Source organism: Siphateles boraxobius, unplaced genomic scaffold (genome assembly GCF_051911475.1).
Source record: "Siphateles boraxobius isolate OS27281-9 unplaced genomic scaffold, OSU_SipBor_1 66, whole genome shotgun sequence".
NCBI classification, from domain to species: Eukaryota; Metazoa; Chordata; class Actinopteri; order Cypriniformes; family Leuciscidae; genus Siphateles; species Siphateles boraxobius.
The window spans coordinates 14,330,633-14,353,309 of record NW_027509193.1 but is presented as its reverse complement, the minus strand read 5'-3'; the positions used below and the strand labels follow the sequence as shown (position 1 = coordinate 14,353,309).

The 22,677-nt window shown below is 38.9% G+C and overlaps 2 protein-coding genes across 3 annotated transcripts; both read right to left on the bottom strand.

Moving 5' to 3' along the window:
- Window positions 1-2,655: 2,655 nt before the first annotated feature.
- cnp (2'',3''-cyclic nucleotide 3'' phosphodiesterase) lies at window positions 2,656-10,561 on the bottom strand. Its single transcript, XM_077212445.1, has 4 exons — window positions 10,342-10,561; window positions 7,895-8,599; window positions 7,677-7,804; window positions 2,656-4,446 (listed from the first exon to the last, which is right to left on the bottom strand). The coding sequence occupies exons 2-4, from the start codon at window positions 8,577-8,579 to the stop codon at window positions 3,979-3,981; spliced, it is 1,281 nt and encodes a 426-aa protein (XP_077068560.1). The 5' UTR covers window positions 8,580-8,599; window positions 10,342-10,561; the 3' UTR covers window positions 2,656-3,978.
- A 2,099-nt stretch (window positions 10,562-12,660) lies between these two features.
- Window positions 12,661-22,533, bottom strand: odad4 (outer dynein arm docking complex subunit 4). 2 transcript variants are annotated; one of them, XM_077212443.1, is made up of 12 exons: window positions 22,304-22,533; window positions 22,067-22,198; window positions 17,228-17,381; window positions 17,058-17,119; window positions 16,769-16,916; window positions 16,446-16,670; window positions 15,085-15,213; window positions 14,910-14,988; window positions 14,723-14,809; window positions 14,412-14,608; window positions 14,125-14,225; window positions 12,661-13,054 (listed from the first exon to the last, which is right to left on the bottom strand). In XM_077212443.1, exons 1-12 carry the CDS (start codon window positions 22,418-22,420, stop codon window positions 13,019-13,021), a joined length of 1,467 nt encoding a protein of 488 aa, XP_077068558.1. In that variant the 5' UTR covers window positions 22,421-22,533; the 3' UTR covers window positions 12,661-13,018. The 2 variants fall into 2 exon arrangements, with proteins under 2 accessions (XP_077068558.1, XP_077068559.1); XM_077212444.1 differs by lacking the exons at window positions 22,067-22,198; window positions 22,304-22,533 and adding an exon at window positions 17,821-17,839.
- Window positions 22,534-22,677: the final 144 nt, after the last annotated feature.

The window sequence follows — 22,677 nt, the reverse complement described above, 5'->3', positions numbered from 1 at the left end:
GTTACACCAGTAGGTGGAGACAAGTGACTGTTAAAAAATGAACTTGTCATTGAATCATTCATTCAATAGATTTGTTCATAAACGCTGATTCATCTAGTAATGACACAAGTGATATCTTTATAATTGAGTCCTTGAATCCTGTATTCAAACCGATTTAAAAAAAATCATTCAAATTTATTAAAAAATTTTTTGTAAATAGACTGCAGCAACTAACATTATGCCAGAATCTCTAGTAAATTACTTATTTTTTTAGTTGTCTATTAAGAATTGTGGGAGGATTGTAATCACAATATTAATTTTAATTGTGATTGTCAGTTTCCAGAATCTTGCAGCTCAATGAGTAAAAACAGCATCAACAGTTTCATGTGATGAAACGGGTTGTGAGAAGAGGGGGAGAACAACTCATTGTGATACTCTTTAAATTCTGGAGGGGAAAAAACGAATTAGCAGTTGATATTATTTCAGATGATTAAATTTGAATAGAACAACATGTTTAGGTAGCAACTTAAAAAAAAAAACTATTATTGTCTGTGTTTGCGCAACTTGCATCATTAAGCGAGTAGGTGGCGACAAGTGACTGTCTTCACAAGTGTACAATTGAATCATTAAATTAACAGATTAGTCCAAAAACATTGATTAATTTAGGAAAGAAAAAGTAGGCTAGCTGATTATCATACTAATTGCTCATATGTCTCTGGACACAGAACTGTGTTGGCATTTGATTGAAATGTAACATCTATGCAAAATAATCCTTGAATCATTTACTTAATGCCCTTGGTAAGGCCATCAAGGTTAGGGGTTCACTTTTGGGACCTCTGTATTTATAAAACCCTGCGTACGGCCCTGATGGTAACATCCTCAAAGATTCAGCCCGAATTTCATTTTAAAGCCCTTTATTGGACAATAAATATTATGTTGTGGATATAATCAGCTTTGTTCTTTTGTTTCCCCAGAACAACCAGTAACTCACACAAAATAATCTGAAAATTTCAGAGGCAACACTGAATAACAGTAAGTTACCTGCACCACATGCAAGTACATTATTAATATGAAGTTTTCTGTGTAAAATTTTATTGTTTGACTGTGTACTTGTGTTTTTTAAACAGTTATTCTCTGCAAATCTTCCCTCATGCTCTCAAGTCTCATTCATGTTACCTGTAAAATAATATCACAGGTTTGGCGCCAATAATGCAATGCATTTTTTCTTATACCTCAATCATTAGAATTGGATTATAAGACATTTGAACTCTGAATTATAACTTCAAGTTTAGTCTTTTTTGACAAAAAAGCTATTATATGGCTTCAGAAGACTTACAACTCATAACACATAATTAATTAAAATGGAAAATGTTTTCTGCTTGTTGTGACATTAGGAATACTGTTTCTGGGTCAAAGCCTCTACTACTACTTCCTCTATATTTTTTCTAGTGAGAATAATCAACCATTTATGAGCAGTTGATTCAAGTCACAGATTTAAGCTTTTCAAAAGCCATTGTGTACATTACAGTCTCCACTCTCACGGCATCCCAGACTTCAACATTTTATCATTCAAAATAGCTGAATGACTAACTATCTGAGATTTTGGTATAGAGATAAAGGTTAGGATCATAATTTTCAGGAATATTACAGCATAATGAATGTATATCAGCACTGTTTGTTTCTTTTGGACTTGGAAACATTGACGTCAGACTTAACAAGCAGACTAAAACACAAATGTTTTAAAGTAAAGTGAAGATGGACATTTTTAATTAGTCAATTTTTTTTCATTGATATATTACATGGAACAAATGTTTCCATGCATTTTGTTGAGATGTCTTCTTGTATAGCCTATTGCATGGTTGATTATTCATGTTACTTATACTGTTTTTTTTGTGTGTGTATTCTTTGATATTAATCCATTACTAGCTTTTTTCCCCAGGTGCATGTATTCAAATGGATCTAAAATATGTAATAAACAATTCTTTTGTGTTTGGTTCAGTTTGTTTATTATAATAGAAATTAATGGTAACCATAGTAACATGAAATGAAAAAAAAATGAAATTTGTTTTCCTGGAGGCACCCAAAGCAGTTCTACACAGTGCCTTATATAGGAGTTCCTGGGTGGTTCCTCAGAGAACCGCCCCTTTTTAAAGGGTGTCTAGAGGATCTTCATACGGTTCCACCGGTGTGGCAAATTGAATGAAGAACCCCAAAGGGTTCCTCCAAGCACCTTTTATTTTTTCAGTGTAGAAGCTTTCAGTGGTGACAATCACCAACCTACTGGCAAAACCAGAACACTAACACATCCGTGAGTGAAATAAGAACAGATGCACTTCAGATGACTGTCAATAACTAACCTTGTATATTCACAAGCATCTCAAACCACAGTAGTCAACATATGAAGTGGGTCAAAAGAAGTTAATCAAAGTTGTCCCACTTCAAATGTAGTTATTTCCCCTGCATTAAGACCGTTAAATTTCCTATGAATGCAGAAACCGGTGCCGATTAAAAACCAGATGTTAGCTGCAGTTATGCATAAACTATTTGAAGTGGAATGAATGAGCATTCAACCACCCATTTGGTAAAATTATTACATTAATTAGAACAAGCTAAAGAAATTCAATCCCAGAAACATCAAGAACATAATTTACTTAAAGCAAGAACAGAAAGCCAGGGTTGTCAGAGCCAAGCACATTCTTTATTAAGTGTACAAAAACAAATGAAAAACAAGGTAAGTGCAAAAATTGAGTGCCTTGCTATCAGAGATCTACGAGAAGCATGGCTTCAGCCATCTAGAAACCTACAGAAGAGAAAGGCACCAGACAGATGCTTGTCACAGTATTTAGAGTGCACATTTTTTCAAAACTGATATGAATGAGAGAGAGAGAGAGAAAATTTACTATCACATGTGAATATACTGGATTTATGAAAGAGCTGATCATACAGATATAATGAAGAGAAGCACAGGCATGTCTTATCCGACATCATGGGCTGTAAATTCAAAACAGGTCTTCGATGGTTTGACCAACACTGCGCAAACGGCAAGACAGTTTAAGAGAATGTTCACGGAGACAGGCATACACATACACACTTTAGCATAAAAACGTCACAGAGAGTATGTAGTCTTATTGGATAAAAAGAAAAACCTTGTTAAATATTACATGATTGAAAGGAAGAATAATGTGGGTTGTTTTTTTTTGCAAAAGACATGCACACACACAACTGATCACTATAAGAGGAGTGAGAATATAACAACGCTGCAGAATGAAGTCTTGGAAATTATCAGCTCCACAAAGGCAGAAGAGAGGGACACCAAAGAATCACATACTAAACTAACAGATTTATACCCAATACCAAGACATCCTGTGTTGAAAGATCAAAATGCTCTATATTTCCTGAAATAGAAGATCTAAATGTAAATTTAGAATGAAAATCTTCTAAGCTACAGCAAAACCAGCCTCAAACTGAATTTGAAGGCAGTTTGAACCATGTTTCTGGACTAATCAACAAGAACTGAGCTTGGACAGAGTACAAATCAGTTAATCAAACCAGTAAAGTTGCGCTAAATCTAAGTGTTCTACACGAGTCACGTGTAAGGAAGACAAATCGTGAATGTACCTGTGTAAAGGGAACAGGGATGGTGTGGCGGCCAAACAGCCGTGTGAACTAGCTCCTAACGCAAAGTGAACTTTCCAGCAGAGTGAACCATGACCTTAAGGCAGATACTAAGGCCTCTGAGCTTGTGTTGCCAGGAAAAAGCAGAAAAGGCACCAGCTAAGAGAAACCCGGGATCCAGCAGGCCACTTTGGAACGTCTGGTCTCACACTGCCTGCCAAATCATCCCAAGCCACCCCTGTGCACACACTAAAGCTGCGAAACATACACGCAATCCACCTACACGCATGCAAAAACACAACATCATCCTCAGCCAACCGAGGGCCAGAGCCCTTAGGAAAAATGTCTTCTTCCCCCCCCTCTCTTCTCCTCCTTGCCTTCCACTCACAGGATGGTACACTTTTTCTTTTTCTTCTCTCCATCCTTTTTGCCCTGGTCACTGGTAGGCTTGTCCTCAGAGAAGCTAGAGTAGGTGGTGTCTGCGGTAATTGGTTCCCTCAGGGCAAGGAACCAACGGCCCTCGCTCAGGTAGGACAAAGTACCCAAATCCATCTCGACCTGGGTGCCCTCCTTGCCCTCTTTCTGCAGAGCCAGGATATCCAGCAGATCCAAACCGGTCTGAACAGACTCCACGCCAGCCGAGCAGCCTAATGTGACGTGGGCACGGCTACCCCCTGGGAGAGACTCGGCGCTGGGCAAGAGGGCCGGAGGAACACCTTCCTTGTCCGCTCCCTCAGGCCACAGCTTCATCTGGGTTTCTGTCAAAGCCACACGGGCCCCAAACGTACGAGGGGTCACTATGAGGGCAGTGACTGAGAGCTCATCAGACTTGCCAAGCGATTCTTTGACCACCTGCAAGAAAAATGATGGTCAAATTAGTGCTGTATATTTTGGTAGGACTTTACAATATTTCAATTTGTTAACATTAATGCAGTTGGTTTCATGAACTAACAATTAATAATTTTTATCAGCATTTATTAATCTACAATAATTCACACATGTATCCATATATACACCGACACATTTACATTTTATTTAAATTTATATACATGTTTATATTAGTTTATAATGATTGAAAGCTATCAATTTAACATTAGGTTTAAAAAAAACATTTATGGCATAAATTAAATTAAATATAGAATAATCCTTATTAAAGCTACAAAAGTTCTTTAGTCAATAGCAGCGAGTCATTTTCTGTTTCCTCTGTTCTGCGATTAACTTTACTGACAGAAAGCTTTATTGGCTGCTGTCCGTTTAAAGGGGTCATAGGATGCAAAATTGTAGCTTTAAGACTTTAATTTAAGACAGCTCTTATGTTATGAGGATACTCAACAAAACAGACTTGTTCGTTCAAGCGCGAAAGAAAACCGTTTTCTGGCACGCTGTCTGTGCGCCAGACATTCATATGCATTCATAGGCAGCGCATTTAAAAGCATTTGCATGAATAAGAGCGGGATCATATAATGTAATGCTACCAAAAGGATGACAAATTAACGGATGCTGCATTTTGCGTTCATTATTTTAACGCGTTAAACTGGCCATAAATGAATCGCATGTGTTAAGGCGTTAATGTTGACAGCCCTAATATATATATATATACACACACACACACACACACACACACAGGTCCTTCTCAAAAAATTAACATATTGTGATAAAGTTCATTATTTTCCATTATGTAATGATAAAAATTAAACTTTCGTTTATTTTAGATTCATTGCACACCAACTGAAATATTTCAGGTCTTTTATTGTTTTAATACTGATGATTTTGGCATACAGCTCATGAAAACCCAATCTCAAACAATTAGCATATTTCATCCGACCAATAAAATAAGTTTTTAATAAAAAAAAAAAGTCAACCTTCAAATAATTATGTTCAGTTATGCACTCAATACTTGGTCGGGAATCCTTTTGCAGAAATGACTGCTTCAATGCGGCGTGGCATGGAGGCAATCAGCCTGTGGCACTGCTGAGGTGTTATGGAGGCCCAGGATGCTTCGATAGCGGCCTTAAGCTCATCCAGAGTGTTGGGTCTTGCGTCTCTCAACTTTCTCTTCACAATATCCCACAGATTCTCTATGGGGTTCAGGTCAGGAGAGTTGGCAGGCCAATTGAGCACAGTAATACCATGGTCAGTAAACCATTTACCAGTGGTTTTTGCACTGTGAGCAAGTGCCAGGTCGTGCTGAAAAATGAAATCTTCATCTCCATAAAGCTTTTCAGCAGATGGAAGCATGAAGTGCTCCAAAATCTCCTGATAGCTAGCTGCATTGGCCCTGCCCTTGATAAAACACAGTGGACCAACACCAGCAGCTGACATGGCACCCCAGACCATCACTGACTGTGGGTACTTGACACTGGACTTCAGGCATTTTGGCATTTCCTTCTCCCCAGTCTTCCTCCAGACTCTGGCACCTTGATTTCCGAATGACATGCAAAATTTGATTTCATCCGAAAAAAGTACTTTGGACCACTGAGCAACAGTCCAGTGCTGCTTCTCTGTAGCCCAGGTCAGGCGCTTCTGCCGCTGTTTCTGGTTGAAAAGTGGCTTGACCTGGGGAATGTGGCACCTGTAGCCCATTTCCTGCACACTCCTGTGCACGGTGGCTCTGGATGTTTCTACTCCAGACTCAGTCCACTGCTTCCGCAGGTCCCCAAGGTCTGGAATCGGCCCTTCTCCACAATCTTCCTCAGGGTCCGGTCACCTCTTCTCGTTGTGCAGCGTTTTTTGCCACACTTTTTCCTTCCCACAGACTTCCCACTGAGGTGCCTTGATTCAGCACTCTGGGAACAGCCTATTTGTTCAGAAATTTCTTTCTGTGTCTTATCCTCTTGCTTGAGGGTGTCAATGATGGCCTTCTGGACAGCAGTCAGGTCGGCAGTCTTACCCATGATTGCGGTTTTGAGTAATGAAACAGGCTGGGAGTTTTTAAAAGCCTCAGGAATCTTTTGCAGGTGTTTATAGTTAATTAGTTGATTCAGATGATTAGGTTAATAGCTCGTTTAGAGACCCTTTTCATGATATGCTAATTTTTTGAGACAGGAATTTTGGGTTTTCACGAGCTGTATGCCAAAATCATCAGTATTAAAACAATAAAAGACCTGAAATATTTCAGTTGGTGTGCAATGAATCTAAAATATATGAAAGTTTAATTTTTATCATTACATTATGGAAAATAATGAACTTTATCACAATATGCTAATTTTTTGAGAAGGATCTGTATATATATATATATGTGTGTGTGTGTTTTTTAAACCACGTACACTGACTTGAGTGGTATAATTGTTGTTTACTATGTCAAAAGAGAGACAGTGCTGTAACAAATCATCTGCACAAAAACGCAAAGTGAACTTTAACAGCGGATGTCAAGCTGATGAGGGAAAGCAAGTACAGAAACACCTTTTACCTTCGATTTGTGGCTGTCAGGCTGCATATGATATTTTACGGCGTTGATTCCCATTGTAGCTACCAAATTTAAATACATTTTTACAAACACAGCTAAATCCTTCTGCATTTTGACAACCAACTGGCTGCAACCATGTCCTAAATTGTTTGTCTTCCGGCCTGCTGGAATTTGCTCTTTCCCATTTTTCTGGTAGTTTTATTCCTGTTGTTCCTGCTGTACAAAATGACATGCGTCATCTCCGCATCACGGCAATTTTGCTCTGGCCGGAAGCAATTACCAAACTGGTTCCGCGTGTTTATCACAATAACGTACATATTTTGCGACAGCAAATAAAAATGATTAATTATGAAGGCTATATTCAAATAGATTGATAATATAAAATTTTCGTCAAAACTATCTAAATTTTGAATGCCTGTAGGATTAAAATGTAATGCTTTTTAATGCCATTTAAGGCCTTAATTTTTGCTAAATCCATTTAATGACTTTTAATGCCCCGTGGAAACCCGGTATATTGTAAAAAAAACAAGTATAGACTTCAAATATTCAGTCAGAGTAGTAGTTAATGGCTATAATGAAAATATTATAATTAAGTAGAGATCTTCCAAAGACACACCTGTGCACTTACATTTGCACTACATATGAAACAGAGGAAGGTGGCTTGTGAAAGACTGACCTGTAGCTCTGCATAGTCTTTTGCCCCCTCTGCTTTGCCATAGTCACAGAACTTTGTAGTGCAGTGGAGGGGCAATGCATTCTGGAAGTACTGCTCAAGATCCACCTCTTTCTCTGCCTCACCAGTAACTGGGAAACCAAACACAAAATCAGCAACATATCCACAAGCACACAAAATCTGAGAAGAATCATGTGTATGCATTTACACAGGCAACTCACATTCACTGATGTGTTCTTTGAAGGCCTCCAATGTGTCCAGAGTCTTCAGAAAGTCCATAGTTGCACATTTAATTCGCTCCTCTTCCTCTGGAAGCAGAAACCAGCCAAAGAAGAAAGGCAGCTCTGGCTCTTTCTGCTGGGTCTCGGTCTCTTTTGGAAGCACGGCGTGAACCCCATCCGCCTCTGGTTGTGGTACCTTACCCTCTCCTCCTCCTGTCTTAGTCTCCTCACCTTTATCGGATTCTTCTGGCTTGGCTTCGGACTCTGCCTCTTTGGTAGGCTCCACCTCTTTCACAGCTTCTTCCTCCTGCTTCTCTGGTTCAGAATTCACTTGAACCTGCGGCTCCTCAGATTTCTTCTGCTGTTCTGGCTGAGGGAGTTTCTCCGATGACTCGGCAGCTGGGGTTTCCTCAGGAGATTTCCCTGGAGCCAGCACGGGTTCAGATAGTTTGGCAGGAGGCGTTTCAGATTCTGTCGATTTCTCCTTTTCTGGCAATTCCCTAGCAGACTGCTCCATCTCAGGGGTTTTCTCCTGCTCAGAGGCCGCTTCTGGAGGACCTGCTGCTTCTGAAGGTGCCTGAGCCACCTCTCCAGACTTGGGCTCCAGTTTCTCCTCTTGCTGCACTGCCACTTCCTGTGTCTCAGCAACAGCCTCTGGAACTTCCTGATTCTGTTCAGCTTCCATTGCTACACAGCAGGCCGCTTCTAAAAAACAAGACAAGTTTGCAATAGTGAGTGTGAATGCATTTTTAAGGGAGACCACAAACAAGATGAATTACATGATCAGAACTACATGCAAATGTTAACACAGGGTTAAATGACAGGCAGCTCCAGGAACGCTTGGTAAAGATTAACAGAAACTCACTGCAAGCCTGTCTTCCAATTGCCCAGAAATGCAAAGCAATTTACACAGGAACATGGTAGTTGAAACGACGACTTCTTTAGAGCACGTAGGCTCTTGGAATTTTCAATTTTACTTCCCACAACTACATATTTCATTTCTGCAACCTCTGTACAGACTCCAGCTCTTGTCCTTCCAAGCAAATCTGAAAACCACTGCTCAGTTTAGACCAGTGCACATTCGAATTCATATGAAATAAAACACTACAATGCATTTCTTGTGAAATTTGAGCAGCTAATTGACTTCCAATGCAAGAGCTGCTTTTCTCTGGCTTATACATTACTCTGCTTTTTATCCATATTTCTCTTGGTCGCAAATCTTTAACTCTTTTAAAGAGGCCTAAAGAAACCCACAGAAACGGTATGCTCGAAGACTTCAGTTTCAATGATACTTAGTTTGCATCGTCACATAACTGTCTTCTAAAGTAGTAGATGCTAGATTTAAGAGCAATAAGTAGAAGTACAGCTGTAGCCCAGATACATGATACAGAGTCATCTGATGTCAAATGACGTGCTTTTATTGTGAAACCAGTTGTCATCGTCTTCTGGATAAGTTCCCCATTTTAAATGAAACTATGCAAATCTTTTGAGCTTAATCAAATGACAAACCTATCAGCCAGGCAAGACCATTCACATCTCATGGGTTCAAAAGGCACCTTTTACCTAAACTAAATAACACAAACTCCTCAACGCAGAGGCTGGATTTTAAAAAGTAAGGATTCATTTAACCCTGGCCACAGTCCAGATTCTGATGAAAGTGTGTGAAAAGCAGAAGCCTGTTTTACAAGAGCCCAGCAGTGAGCCATGAGACACACACACCTGCACATAATTTGGGCCAATTTTTTGTGGCTGTGCCTGAATATAAAGTGTGCTGCCTACTTAGACAGTATTTCTAGGACGCAAACACATTCTGAGTCATTTCAATGTGTCTGATTCGCAAAATGATGTCTAGGTAGGCAGCTCACTGGATTTTGATACGCAGCCTTTGTGATCAAATTAGATTCAGGCACGTCACCTAATCTATGGAAGACAAAGAAAACCCCAAACGCCCTAGATTCACTTAAACAGTAGCGACGAATCAAGCAGAGGTCACGCGACACACGAATATAACTGTAACGTTAGGCTACTTGATTTAACGACATTGAGCACACACATTTTAGACAACTTGGTAGCAGATTTGTGCGCCGATTCAAAAGAAACGCAAACTAAACTTCATTCAACGAATGTCTAAATCTACAGAAGCTTGTAAACGAATATGACGAAATAAGCGCACTCCGTTAATTAGCGGTAACAATGTAAAGCCAGGGATTCGGGGAGTGGCAGTGCCCGGCCACGCTGCATGCAGACAAAACAAATCAGCGTGGCAATGCCTCGCGCAGATGGAAAAGAAAGCACACTACAAACAATTATGTTGTTGCATCTTAACCCTTTGTTTTTTTTAATCGTTTTGTATAAACTTAGATTTGCATAATCAAACTTATTGGTTGCTAATATGATAAACAAGATTAAAAATGTAATAGTCAGTGCACAGCGTAAACGCAACTCACTTGATTACAACGTTGGCAGATGTATGAAAAGCTGTCACCGTTTCCCGATGCTAAAGGTTCAAAGCACCGTACAGCCAAACTCCACGTTTCTCCAGAGCGCTGCGCTGAAACCCCCTTCCTGACTGAGCACTAGCAATAATCAGGAAACAAAACGGAAACCACTGGCACTTGAGCACGCTCCCTGCGTGCACGAGAGCGCGGACACGGAAGGGAGAGGCATAATACAGAACAGAGGCAAATTTTTATGCGCGCTCCCGCTACAGCTGTGCACGTCACCAGCCGGAATTTGTACTTTTTTTACATTACCGCTCATTTTTGTCTCAAATTATCATATGGTTTAATTCCTACATTACAGTTCCATCTTAACTTAAATTTTATAACAATGACAAATCTTAACTCTAAATAGGCTACAGCAAGGGTGTAACTTTGGTTTGAAAAGTGGGGGGGACACAAAATGGGGGATTTCTTTTTCCGATTTGAATCCCATTTCCTGCATTTACATACATTTAGGGACTATGGTGATACAAAATCCAGGTCCCAGGAAATAATTAAGTTGATTATAATGATAAATTATGCCAAAAATAAAAGTAGGCTACTAAACTATGAATAACAAAAAGATTTTACTTTTTTTGTTTAATAGAGGCCGATTGCCAAGACTTGAGAGAATCATTTTATAAAGTCAAAAATGTTCACCATTAATGTTTTGTGTGTAAATAAAATTGAAATTATGTGAGACCCAATTTCCACTGTAATGTAAAAACAACATAAAAACTGTATATTTTAAATAATTGTTTAATAGCATCTTTTTATGAATGAAGGCCTGTTTCACTGATATTGATATAGCTACTGATGTCTCGATGAAAAGGATCGTTACCTCCAAATTTGAAACATTCATTAGGGTTCAAAAATATAACAACCGACACAAAAACGGATTTTGAAAAGTGGGCGGGGGGCATATCCCCCCTGTCCCCATAGGAAATTACGCCCGTGGGCTACAGTAAATCTCTTAACCCCGGTTTCACAGACTGTCTAGTCTTTAAACTTAGTCCCAGACTAAAATGCATGTTTGAGCTGTCTTAACTGAAAGCGACTTATGCTGGCGTATCTTAAAATATGTCAGTGCCATTGTTTTGTCTCTAGATACACACCAGTAATGTTTTTTTTGTAAGAAATGTTTGTGAAAGCTAGTTAAATGTCCTAATTGAACTGAGGCCTAATCCTGGCTTAATCTACGCCTAATGCTGTTAATAGAGGGTGCGAATCAATTATGTGCTGGGAGGGTCACATACAGGCCAGGACTGAGGGGCCCCTGGGCTTGAGTTTATGTTTGGGCCCTACCTATGACATCAACTAGAACATCGTTATGGAGTAGCACAAAATACACAAACATTTAAATATGCTTCGAGGTTCCTAGAACAATTAATATTCAACATGCCTAGTCAAAGTTTAGAGGTAATATTAAACATTCAATAAATACATTAAAATACATGAGATTCTCTCACTTTTGAAAGATGAAAACCCTGAAATAGCCTAACACGGAGCAATAAAGCCAAAGAAGAACAGTATTTTTAATGCATTGTGATATCTGTGTCCTCATGCCAGATTCTAAAATTTAATCAATAAATTCAATCAGAATTAAAATACACCTCAATCAGAATAAACCTACAACAACAGTAAAATGAACCTGATGAGGCAAACACACACATACACACACACGCACGCAGGCACGCACACACACACACAAGGAATATGAAGATTGTCAGATTGTATTATAATGACTATGCCAATTTAAATTTACAAGTATTAATTTCCATAGTGCATTTTAAAATTTTTGAGGTTTTGGAAAGATTAAAAAAGTGTCCATTGGCACCTATTATTCTTTGAATGTATGCTTACGAGCCTGATGTACAAGAGCATACCTAGCAAAACTGAGTGCATGTTACGTCTTATTAAAAAGTCTGTGAGGGACGTGGCAGCTGAGTGGTTATGTGCTTTGACATTGCACTGACAGGTTTTGCAGTTAAGAATCGCTGCTTCAGCTTACCATTGTAGAGTTCCGCATAAATGCAGGCTGCAACCACTTTCTCACAAGTGTTTGTGGTGTGTTTACGTAATTAGCAGATATAACCCACACAAACGTATTCTCTCACACAAACATATTGGCAGCAATTCGTATACGCAATCTGTCAGGGCATATACTTGTGTTCATTTTTGTTGAGCACATACGCATACATAGTCAATATCGACTCAATAGATGGAGTGCAAACTTAATTAGAGGTCAAACCTAAACTCATTTGAATGATTTTCAATTCAAACATGTTTGGATTATGAGTATTTCTTTTTATCAACAAAAGGTCACAGCACCAGTGTGTCTCTATAGCAAAACATTAACAGTATCTGGGCAACATCGCTTGGACACTGCATCACAAATATCAAACATGATTTGTTATAACTCTGAAACTGTGACAGTCTGTTTATGTAAAACTATGCAAAACATCTTTTACCATATGCAAACAAGCACAGAGAAGGCAGTCAAAGTAATCCTTAACCAATGACACCCGAATGCAATCCAACACAATGTTCCTCAGGCAGATTTTATTCCACTAGTAAGGATGCATTAATTCTGACTTGTCTTGGAGGTGGATTGCAGACATTTTATTCAGATGGGTTTCTTGTCTTACTGGGTCACTCTGTGTCTTGCTTCACGAAGAGCCTGCAGGGCGAGCAATTGAGGAGTTGATTAAAGTGAGTCAAATAATAGCAGAGCAACAAGAAGAAATATGATATTAGAGCAACTGGATAGTCAAGAATAAGGTAACATGCAAAAAATGAAAACTGATAAATGAATGCATGTAAATATTACAATTATCAGTTCATATTATGACAAAACATCTAGTTTTGATAAGTATTCTGTCACCATGTACTAACTATGCACAACACAACAAGATTCCAGTGACGTAATGTGCGCAATGTAACATCAGAACAGCTGGTTTCCTGGCATAAAATTAAGACATTTTTTTATTTTCATGATTTCTAAAATTCTTCTCCGAGCATAATCTTTGTCATTGCTTTCCTTACGAAAGTCAAATAATATGAGCTAATATTTCTTAGCTTCCATAATCAATCTCCTTTTATCCACTTTTAATGTTTAATATGCAAAGTCCCGATGGGGTGATGCGATAGAAGTGGAAACTAAGCGAAAGACAAAATATAGTTTGGCTTAACGGAGTTGCCTTACCATTTAAATGAGTGACTAACAGTTCCAAGGGAATTCTACAGGATAGACATTGCAGAATATTACTACCCAGACTTAGAAAAGGCTTTAGGTGTGGTCACAGTGAAATCTCTGCAAAATGTTGCTGGCAAAAAAGGTCAGTTGTCCATTGTCAGTAGCGGTGTCTGAAATATAGGCTCACACTTTCAAACCAAGCAGCTTTACAAACCAAGCGTGACTAATATAAACCCAATGCAAAATCTGCATGGGGGAAATTTTTTGCCCTTGCAAAATTTCTGATCGCATGGATTCTATTTGAAATGCCTGGAATTTGCCTGCCAACATTTGCCAAACAATGGTAAATGTGACCGCACCTTTAGTCAAACTGACAATAACTTACTGGTCCTCTGTGACATACACAGAAACAATAGCATGCATCCTGTGTGATTAAGAATCTCAGTCATTTTAATGTAGTTTGAAGGGGACTATAGAAAAGGCCGCGAGCGAGATGGATGGTGAGAGTGATGAGGGAGAGAGTGAGAGAGCAGGATAGGAATGTCTGTGTTGACCTTCTGGATGGCTTCGCTGGCAGAGTCATCCTGCAGCAGTTTTGCCCGGTCCAGTGCTCTCTCAAAGTGTAACACACTGGCCTTGTAGTTACCCAGCTTCACTATGTGAGAGAGAAAGAGGATGTAAAGTGATCTAATCGCACAGCATGGCGTAGATCAAATATACATAACGAGCACATTAACTTCCTATTGATTCTGAGCATTGTGGGAAATCAGATTATTCATGGTCTCAGAGTGCATTAAACTGCTGACTTCCTGGGATTCTGGGCGATGTAGTTTGGACTCACATTCGGCCTGTGCTATGAGCACACTGGCATTGAGCTGCCATTTCTCATCAGTGATGTCATCCGCTGCGGTGAGCGAGCGGGAGCCATAGTCTCGTGCTTCGCCGTAGCGCTTCAGCTCAAGGTAACAGCGGCCGATCTCATGGAACAACCAGGCTCTCTCTAACCCGCCATATGCTAGAGGCACCTTCTCCTCCCAGCTATGCAAACACATACATAAACACACACAGAACAAAATTAAATTACTATTACAATAGACTTGTCTGTGTACATCAACACCAAAGTAAACATTAATTAAATGCAAATGCACTTACACTTCTATTGCTTGTTGGAACTTGCCAATCCGTGCGTACACACGGCCAATGTTGTCCAGAGCCCTGGATTTACTGTCCGTCAGGTCGCTATGAGACGAAGCACAAACCAAACACACCTGATGAATAGTAGTTTATTAACCAACCAAGACAAACAAAAGGTAGTTTTCCTGCTCCTATGAGTGCTCACCCTTTCTTGGCCAGCTCCAGATCTTTCTCATGATGATGCAGAGCCTTGTCCATATTCCCAAGATCCATCAATGCATTGCCTACACAGAACATAAAAGAAAATGTTGTATCTATGATTCTTGTGCTATTGATATTATATATTTAAGTATTGGGCAGATGAGATTCCTAGACTCTACCAATGCAGCTGTGCAGGTTCCCAAGCACTTCTCTCTTATTGGGCAGCACCTGCTCAGACCATTCCTTCACCACCTTCATGAGCTCACGGGCCTTCTTCAGGCCGCTTTCTGCATTACCGGCACTCAAGGCTGCCAATTAAACAAATAATTCTCAATAAACCCAATAACATACAGAACATTTTCTGAAAATGTTTTCCTATCCAAAAACCATGTGATACCAGAGTGTTGCATAGATTTTTTCTATGAGTCTATAGGATTTTTTGGCCTGTTTTATTGTCCACCAGGCTAGCGAAGTCACCTAAGAAAAATCTCTTGAGGTTTGGCAATTTTAGTAAAATTTCACTGATGTCATTTTCAAATCAAGCAGTTTTCTGTTGGTCAACGTGGTGAACACATGTGACAAATGTAAATCTCTTGTGAAATTTGTTTCGCCCTCATGTGAAATTCCAGAATTTGTGGACTGGATTCCCATTGAAAAGACTGGATTCCACCTACGAAAATCCACTTAACAACAGTAAATCTGCAGCAACTTTATAAAGTAATGGCACTTCTCAACAAGTAGCAGAATTTGATGCATAATGCATTGTTCATGTCCATGGCACAAATGGTACAGTTATGTGCCAGAGTTTCATAGTTATATTTAGGGGTCTGTTCAAATGTCCTTAGCAAGCACTATTCACTTTTATTAATAAAAATTAAATAATCAGCTGGGTGTGTTATGTATCTGGTCTGCTAACACAAACATTGTGGAGTGACCTAGAGAATAATTAATAATTCCAACATTATCTCCAGGTTGCCATAGGTCAATCACTCATCAGTTAGCTAATGATCATAGGCATACACTGCAGTTCAAAAGTTTAGGGTTGGTACGTTTTTTTTTTTGTTGAAAAATAAATAAATAAATATTTTATTCATCAAGGATGCATTAAATTGACCAAAAGTGCCAGTACAGACATTTATAATGTATCAAAAGAAAGTATCACATTTTCCACAAAAAATATTTAAGCAGTACAACGGTTTTCAACATTGATAACAATAAGAAAAATTTCTTGCGCATCAAATTAGCATATTAGAATGATTTCTGGAAATCAAAAGGAATAAATTACATTTTTAAAACATATTCAAACAGAAATCTTTTAAACCGTAAAAAATATTTCCCAATATGATCGAACAAAAGCAGCCTTGATGAGCTTAAAATATTTATTTATATATATATATTTTTAAAATCTTCCTGACCCCCAACTTTGACAGTAGTTTATGATTTTGCATGTGCAAAATGAGTATGCAACTAATGCTAAACTTTCTTGTTAGGAAGCTAATGCTGTGAACTTTGACCCCTCTCAAACTCTGCAGAGGTTCACCTTTGTCAATATCCTCCAGACTGGTGAGGACATATCGGGTTGGGTCTGAGGGTGGCTTGTGTCGAACCCGGTTCCACTGCTGCTGCATTAGTTTTCTGTCTCGTTGACGAGCATAGATGGGCTTCTGCTGCTGCCAGAATGCTGTCCGCGTGTCCAGATAGGAGATACAGCCAACGATCAGATCTTGCACACGCTCTCCAGTTCGTATCTTACCTTTTATAAGATCTGTATGGGAGCAGATTGCCATACTTTTCATAGAATATGCACCCTCATAGATGCAAACTAACATCAAACAAGGCCTAAAAAAACATGAAAACACACACCTTCATCTTGTAGAAGTTTATCTAAGTATTCTCTGTCATTGTACAGTTCTCCCAGAAGTTGCTTGGCTGTTTTTTCATATTTGCTCATCTTCTGGCCATGCTTTTTGGATTCCTGCTTATGAGAATGATTCAAATGCTTGGGACGAACCTTTGGGAACGCATCAAACAAACAAATATGCATTACTAACTGCTAAAATGAACATAAACGTAAATTATAAACAATGGTTGTATGAGTGACGGGGTAGGTGGTATAACGGAAGAGAGAGAGCGAGAGCAAGAGATAGCTCACCCCATTAGACTTGTGGAAGTAAGACAGGTCTCCTTTATTTTCCAACTTCACAGAGGAAGGACCTTTTAGGTTGGGGAGAGAGAGGCAGATGAGGGTTACCAACTTAAGTCAGTTTGTTGTGTAAAAACATGAACTCCTCATTTCTCATCATGTTGTGTCTAAGGACTTACTTCCCACTGAGTTGTTGATTGCCTCTTGAGCTTTTTGGATTCCCAGTCTGAACTCCTGTAGCTCTGGACGTAGCTTATGGCCTCTGTGATAGTAGACCAATGCAAACTCAAAATCACCCATTGTGTAGAGGGCTTCAGCCTTCTGATACAGACCCTGCAAGACACAGGACGGAGAACCAAAGAGAGTCAGATTATTTGTTAGCACATCATGAATACAGCAAAACAGGAATATTGTGAACTATTATTACAAAAAAAGAAAAAGAAAAAAGAACTGTCCTATATTTTAAATAAATTTTGAAATGTAATTTTCAGCATCATTACTCCAGTCTTCATTCATTGTCACATGGTCCTTCAGAAATCATTCTGATATGCTGCTTTGGTGATCAAGCATTTTTTTTGTGCTGCTTAAAGTCCTCCCTGTAGTCAATAATTTTCTCGCTTAAAACTCATTTGATCACCAAAATGACATATTTAAAAGTTTTTTAACTCTACACCCTTGCTTCAGTACACGCGGATGCATGAATATTTCAAATTAGCCCCGCCTCCAGTCACTCACACGAGGGCTGTGTTCCAGTCCACTTTTAGACACGTACTTGCGAACTTCCCTAAGCACTTCCCCTCGGGGGAATCCCTGCCGCCATTTTGAAGTGCTTTCCACTTCATGAAGTGGACGAGGGAAGTTTATATGGACAGACCCTCGTTCCCTCGATTTTGACCAAGGGAGCGAGTCTACTTCATATGTACACTTCAGGCAGCGCCATATACCACAGTGCAACACGATTGTGACGTCACCGCAGATCTCATCTAATCACCACCACCAAAAACAACTCTATGATATATTAATTCGAATTTTTTAATATAAAACAACCAAAACACACCTAATTACATTTGGATGCTGCATTAAACAAATTCTTAAAGGGGAAAAAATTGTAAATAATAAATCAACTCCATAGCTGTTTCCAAGTGATCAAGGGCTTAGGACGTTCCAGTTCACCCCATTGCAGTTTCCGCCAGTAGTGGGCACTCATGCAATGTAAGCGATGACGAACATCCGAGTGAACGAGACGGAGGGAAGTTAGCGAGTGAAGGGCATGTCAATTTTGGACTGGAACGCAGCCCAGCTCAGAGACCCACTCAGTCAACTTACTGAGTAAACGCTGCACAATGATATCGCTCTTGACTTCACAACGCCGGACACCTTTTTTTATTTTATTTTGTAAAAATTAAGTATTACTATAAATTGACCAATTTAATGCATCCTTTGTGAATGAATAGTGAACCCAAACCTTTGCTAAACATCAGGGCCCGTATTCATAAAAAATCTTAGTGCAAAGAGTAGCTCCTAGGACAAAATTCTAAGAAAATTCGTAGAGATCTGGGCCCGTATCCCTAAAGATTCTGAGAATCCTCTCAGAGAGCTCCTAACTTAACCTAAAAATTCCTTGCCAGGAGTTTTAGCTTAGAAGTGATTCCAGAACATTTTCAGTGAACTTTGAGCAAGGAATGGATGGAAAATCCTATCTTAGTGAGGAGGTGTGGTTGACCCCGTTGCTAGGTATGAGTCATCATTTCAAAAGCCGTGATTGGTTGATCCTACAAGTTTAATGGAAATGAACTTTTGGTGATAATGAGCAAAGGATGTACCCTCAAATCAATAAACATAATTATAAACTCTAATCTTATGCAGACTGTAATTGTAAATAATTTCACATTCAAGAAAATATCTGGAAAATGAATAGTAAGCTGTAGGGGTTATAGCCTAACATTAGAATCTAAAATATGTGAAAACTTAAGCCCATTACACCCTGTTCAAATAATGATTCGTGTCTTATTTGCTCATATTAATATCCTAGCTGGCATATTTTGTACTTTCACTCCCATATGGACCCCATTGAAAACAAGATGGCCTATCTCAAGGGGCTGCCCTTAATGAAGTAGAAATTGCAACGTTACAACTCAGTGTGGTCTTAACGAGGGTAACACGGCTCAGCTTTTATCAATGTCTGTAGCGTCTCAATAATTCCCTGTCATCCAGTGTTTGCAGGACATCTCTCCTGCCTCTGTTGGCCATTTTGTGCAGCTGCTTAGGGGAACTCCTAAGCCACTAAAAGTCCTCTTCCCTGCTCTTAGCAGATCTCGCCTTATATATCTTTTATATTAACTGGGATTTTAGTGTCACTTTTAGGGGAAATTCTAAGAAAACGTCATGACTCTGAGAATTTTCTTAGAATTTGGCCGCTAGGATCCACTTTTTGCACAAAAATTCTTCAGGGATACGGGCCCTGGGCTTTTACTCTTAAAATTAAATAAAAATCCTAGTAAAGAAAAAAGTAATTCAGAAAGCATCTTAACCCTTAAAAGAGGTCTTAGGTCAAAATTGTTAGGAGTACGGACAAGGACTTTTAAGAGGCTTAAGAGTTTCTTTAGTAGAGGAGAAAATGGCAGAAAGACGAAGGAAGAAGAAATGTGTTGCAGACAATGGATGACAGTGAGTTAAGACACTATAGATTAGATTGTGCATGGGTTCATGTTTGTGACCGTTCTTATTAGAGACACGCTAACATATCCGACACAGCACAGAAATGCCATAGCACCAGAAATTAAAGTAATCACTACATTAAGATATTTGGCAATTGGGAAAATGCAACAATGCAGCAGTGATGAGTTAGGTCTGTCACAACCTTCTGTAAGCAGAGTGATCACACAAACAATTACAGCACTTTAAGAACCTCTTATTGTGTCACAGTTCATTTCATTTCCACTGGACATTCCCACCTTGCAGGCTCAAAAAACTGCATTTATGAATATACTAGGCTTCTCTGGTGCGCACAAGCAGGGGGAATGAACCATTAATAATTTGCGCTATAAGCTCCCACGTCTGCTTCTTGCCCCGTGCTGTGACATCCAGCCCAAATTTTCCTTTAAGGATGGCCTTGTGTTCATCCACTAACTGGGCTAACAGTACAGACTGTTCCACTGTCCAGTTGGGCTTTCTCATCCTTCTTGTTTTTGATTCCATATTTGCTACATTAAAACCAACATTCAAACCACCAATTTAAGGGATAGTTCACCCAAAAATGAAAATTCTGTCACGGTATTTAATCACCCTCATGTTGTTCCAACCCCGTAAGACCTTTCTTCATCTTCGGAACACGAATTAAGATATTTTTGATGAAATCTGAGAGCTGGATCACTCCTCCATAGGCTTCAAAAGGATTGAAACTTGCCGGCCTCGAAAAGTTATTAAAGACAACGTTAAAATAGTCCAAGTGACTACAGTGGCCCAATCTTAAGTTTATCAAACGACGAGAATACTTTTTGTGCGCAAAAAAACAAAAATAACGACTTTATTTCAACTATTCATTTCCTTCTCTGTGGGCCTCGAGTCAGTTCACTAGTGTAAAAGCGTAGAGCTTCTGTTGTTGTACATAACATGCATCACACACATGACCAGCGTCGGTCAACAGTGAGCCTACGTGTGACGTAGCTCTACGCTATTACACTAAGTTAACTGACTAGAGGCCAACAGAGAAGGAAATGAATAGTTGAAATAAAGTCGTTATTTTTGTTTGTTTTTGCGCACAAAAAGTATTCTCGTCGCTTGATAAACTTAAGATTGGGCCACTGTAGTCACTTGGACTATTTTAACGATGTCTTTAATAACTTTTTGAGGCCGGCAAGTTTCAATCCCTGAAGAAGCCTATGGACTAGTATGGAGGAGTGATCCAGCTCTCAGATTTCATCAAAAATATCTTAATTCGTGTTCCGAAGATGAATGAAGGTCTTACGGGGCTGGAACAACATGAGGGTGATTAAATACTGACAGAATTTTCATTTTTGGGTGAACTATCTCTTTAAATAGACATGCCAGCAATCAGTGTAATTGGAAATAGTGGAACAATTTGTATCATTCTAAGCCAATCAAATACCTTAAAAGGAAATTAACAGAATGGTAAAAAAAGAAATAAGATTTAAATACATATACAGGTGCTGGCCATATAATTAGAATATCATCAAAAAGTTGATTTATTTCAGTAATTCCATTCAAAAAGTGAAATTTGGATATTATATTCATTAATTATTACACACAGACTGATATATTTCAAATGTTTATTTCATTTAATTGTGATGATTAAAACTGACAACTAATGAAAATCCCAAATTCAGTATCTCCGAAAATTAGAATATTACTTAAGACCAATACAAAAAAAGGATCTTTAGAAATGTTGCCTCCTAAAAAATCGAAGGTTTTTGTCTTTTCCTTGCTCAGACCTCAGAATTGCTCTCAGATCGGTCCTGAATCGCTCGTAAGCTAGGCTAAGACTCCTTCATCGAAGTTTTTAAGCTAAATTAGGAGTTTTCTAAGAGGATTCTTAGAAGCTTTAAGCATACGGACCCAGATAATTCAGATGTGCTTTTTAGAGAGCTTATAGAGTGGCTCCAAAAAATTCATGAATTTCATTGGATTACATACAAAATACCAAGCTAAGTGTCATGTGAAAAGCTAACGTTACACCTTCCACAGAACAAAACTTTTTTTTCTTAGCCATTTAAGTTAGCATTTTAATGGATTTTCCCCTCACAGGTAGAGTCTGTCATGTTTCACCATGTGTAATTTGCCTTGAAATTTTTAGTGTTAATCTTCTTCATTCACAAAGTTAAATTTGTAATATGTTGTGTGCGAAAAACGTGCTTGTGTAAAGGATCAGCCCCCTTCAGGACAAGTGTCTTACTACAGGTACACATACATTAACTCAAAGCTGTGGCTGCTTTTGGGAACTTTTGGAACAAAAGATGAGACAAAAATGGGAAAAAGCAAGCTAGGACGGATGAACACACCTTGAAGTAGTTTTTGTTGTCTTTGAGGGAGGTCTCGGCGTCTTTCAGCGCGCTCTCTGCATCACCTAATTTCACATAACACCTGGACCTGGCAACCAGACAGTTCTTATCATCCGGCTGTAAACTTAAAGCCTGTTGGATAGCAGAGAAGACGCGTATAAAATGTAAAATAAAGCAATCAATTTAATTTCTTCTGAACGTAACTTAAGCAATGCAATATGTTAGTTATTTGCTCACCATGGAAAAGCACTCGATAGCTTTGACATACTCGCCCTTCTGAAAGAGCTGGTCACCTTCAGCCATATAGGTGGTAAAGGTACTCTTCGGCCCTTGTTCTTCCTCGTTATCAGACATTTTAATCGTATCCTAAGCAGAATTATATCAAAACCTTTCAGTACAGATCAATAGGAGCAGTTGTAGTACGGGACCGTCCCGTCCGCTCGTCTCCTAGCAACTCTCCTAACAAAACCCAGTGGGGTCAATGAACTGTGTTAAGAACTTTGATTGACATGCCAACACACTACGTTATTCAATCCGAAACGTTTAGGTATAATGTAAATAAATTATATATATATATATATATATATATATATATATATATTTGTATATAG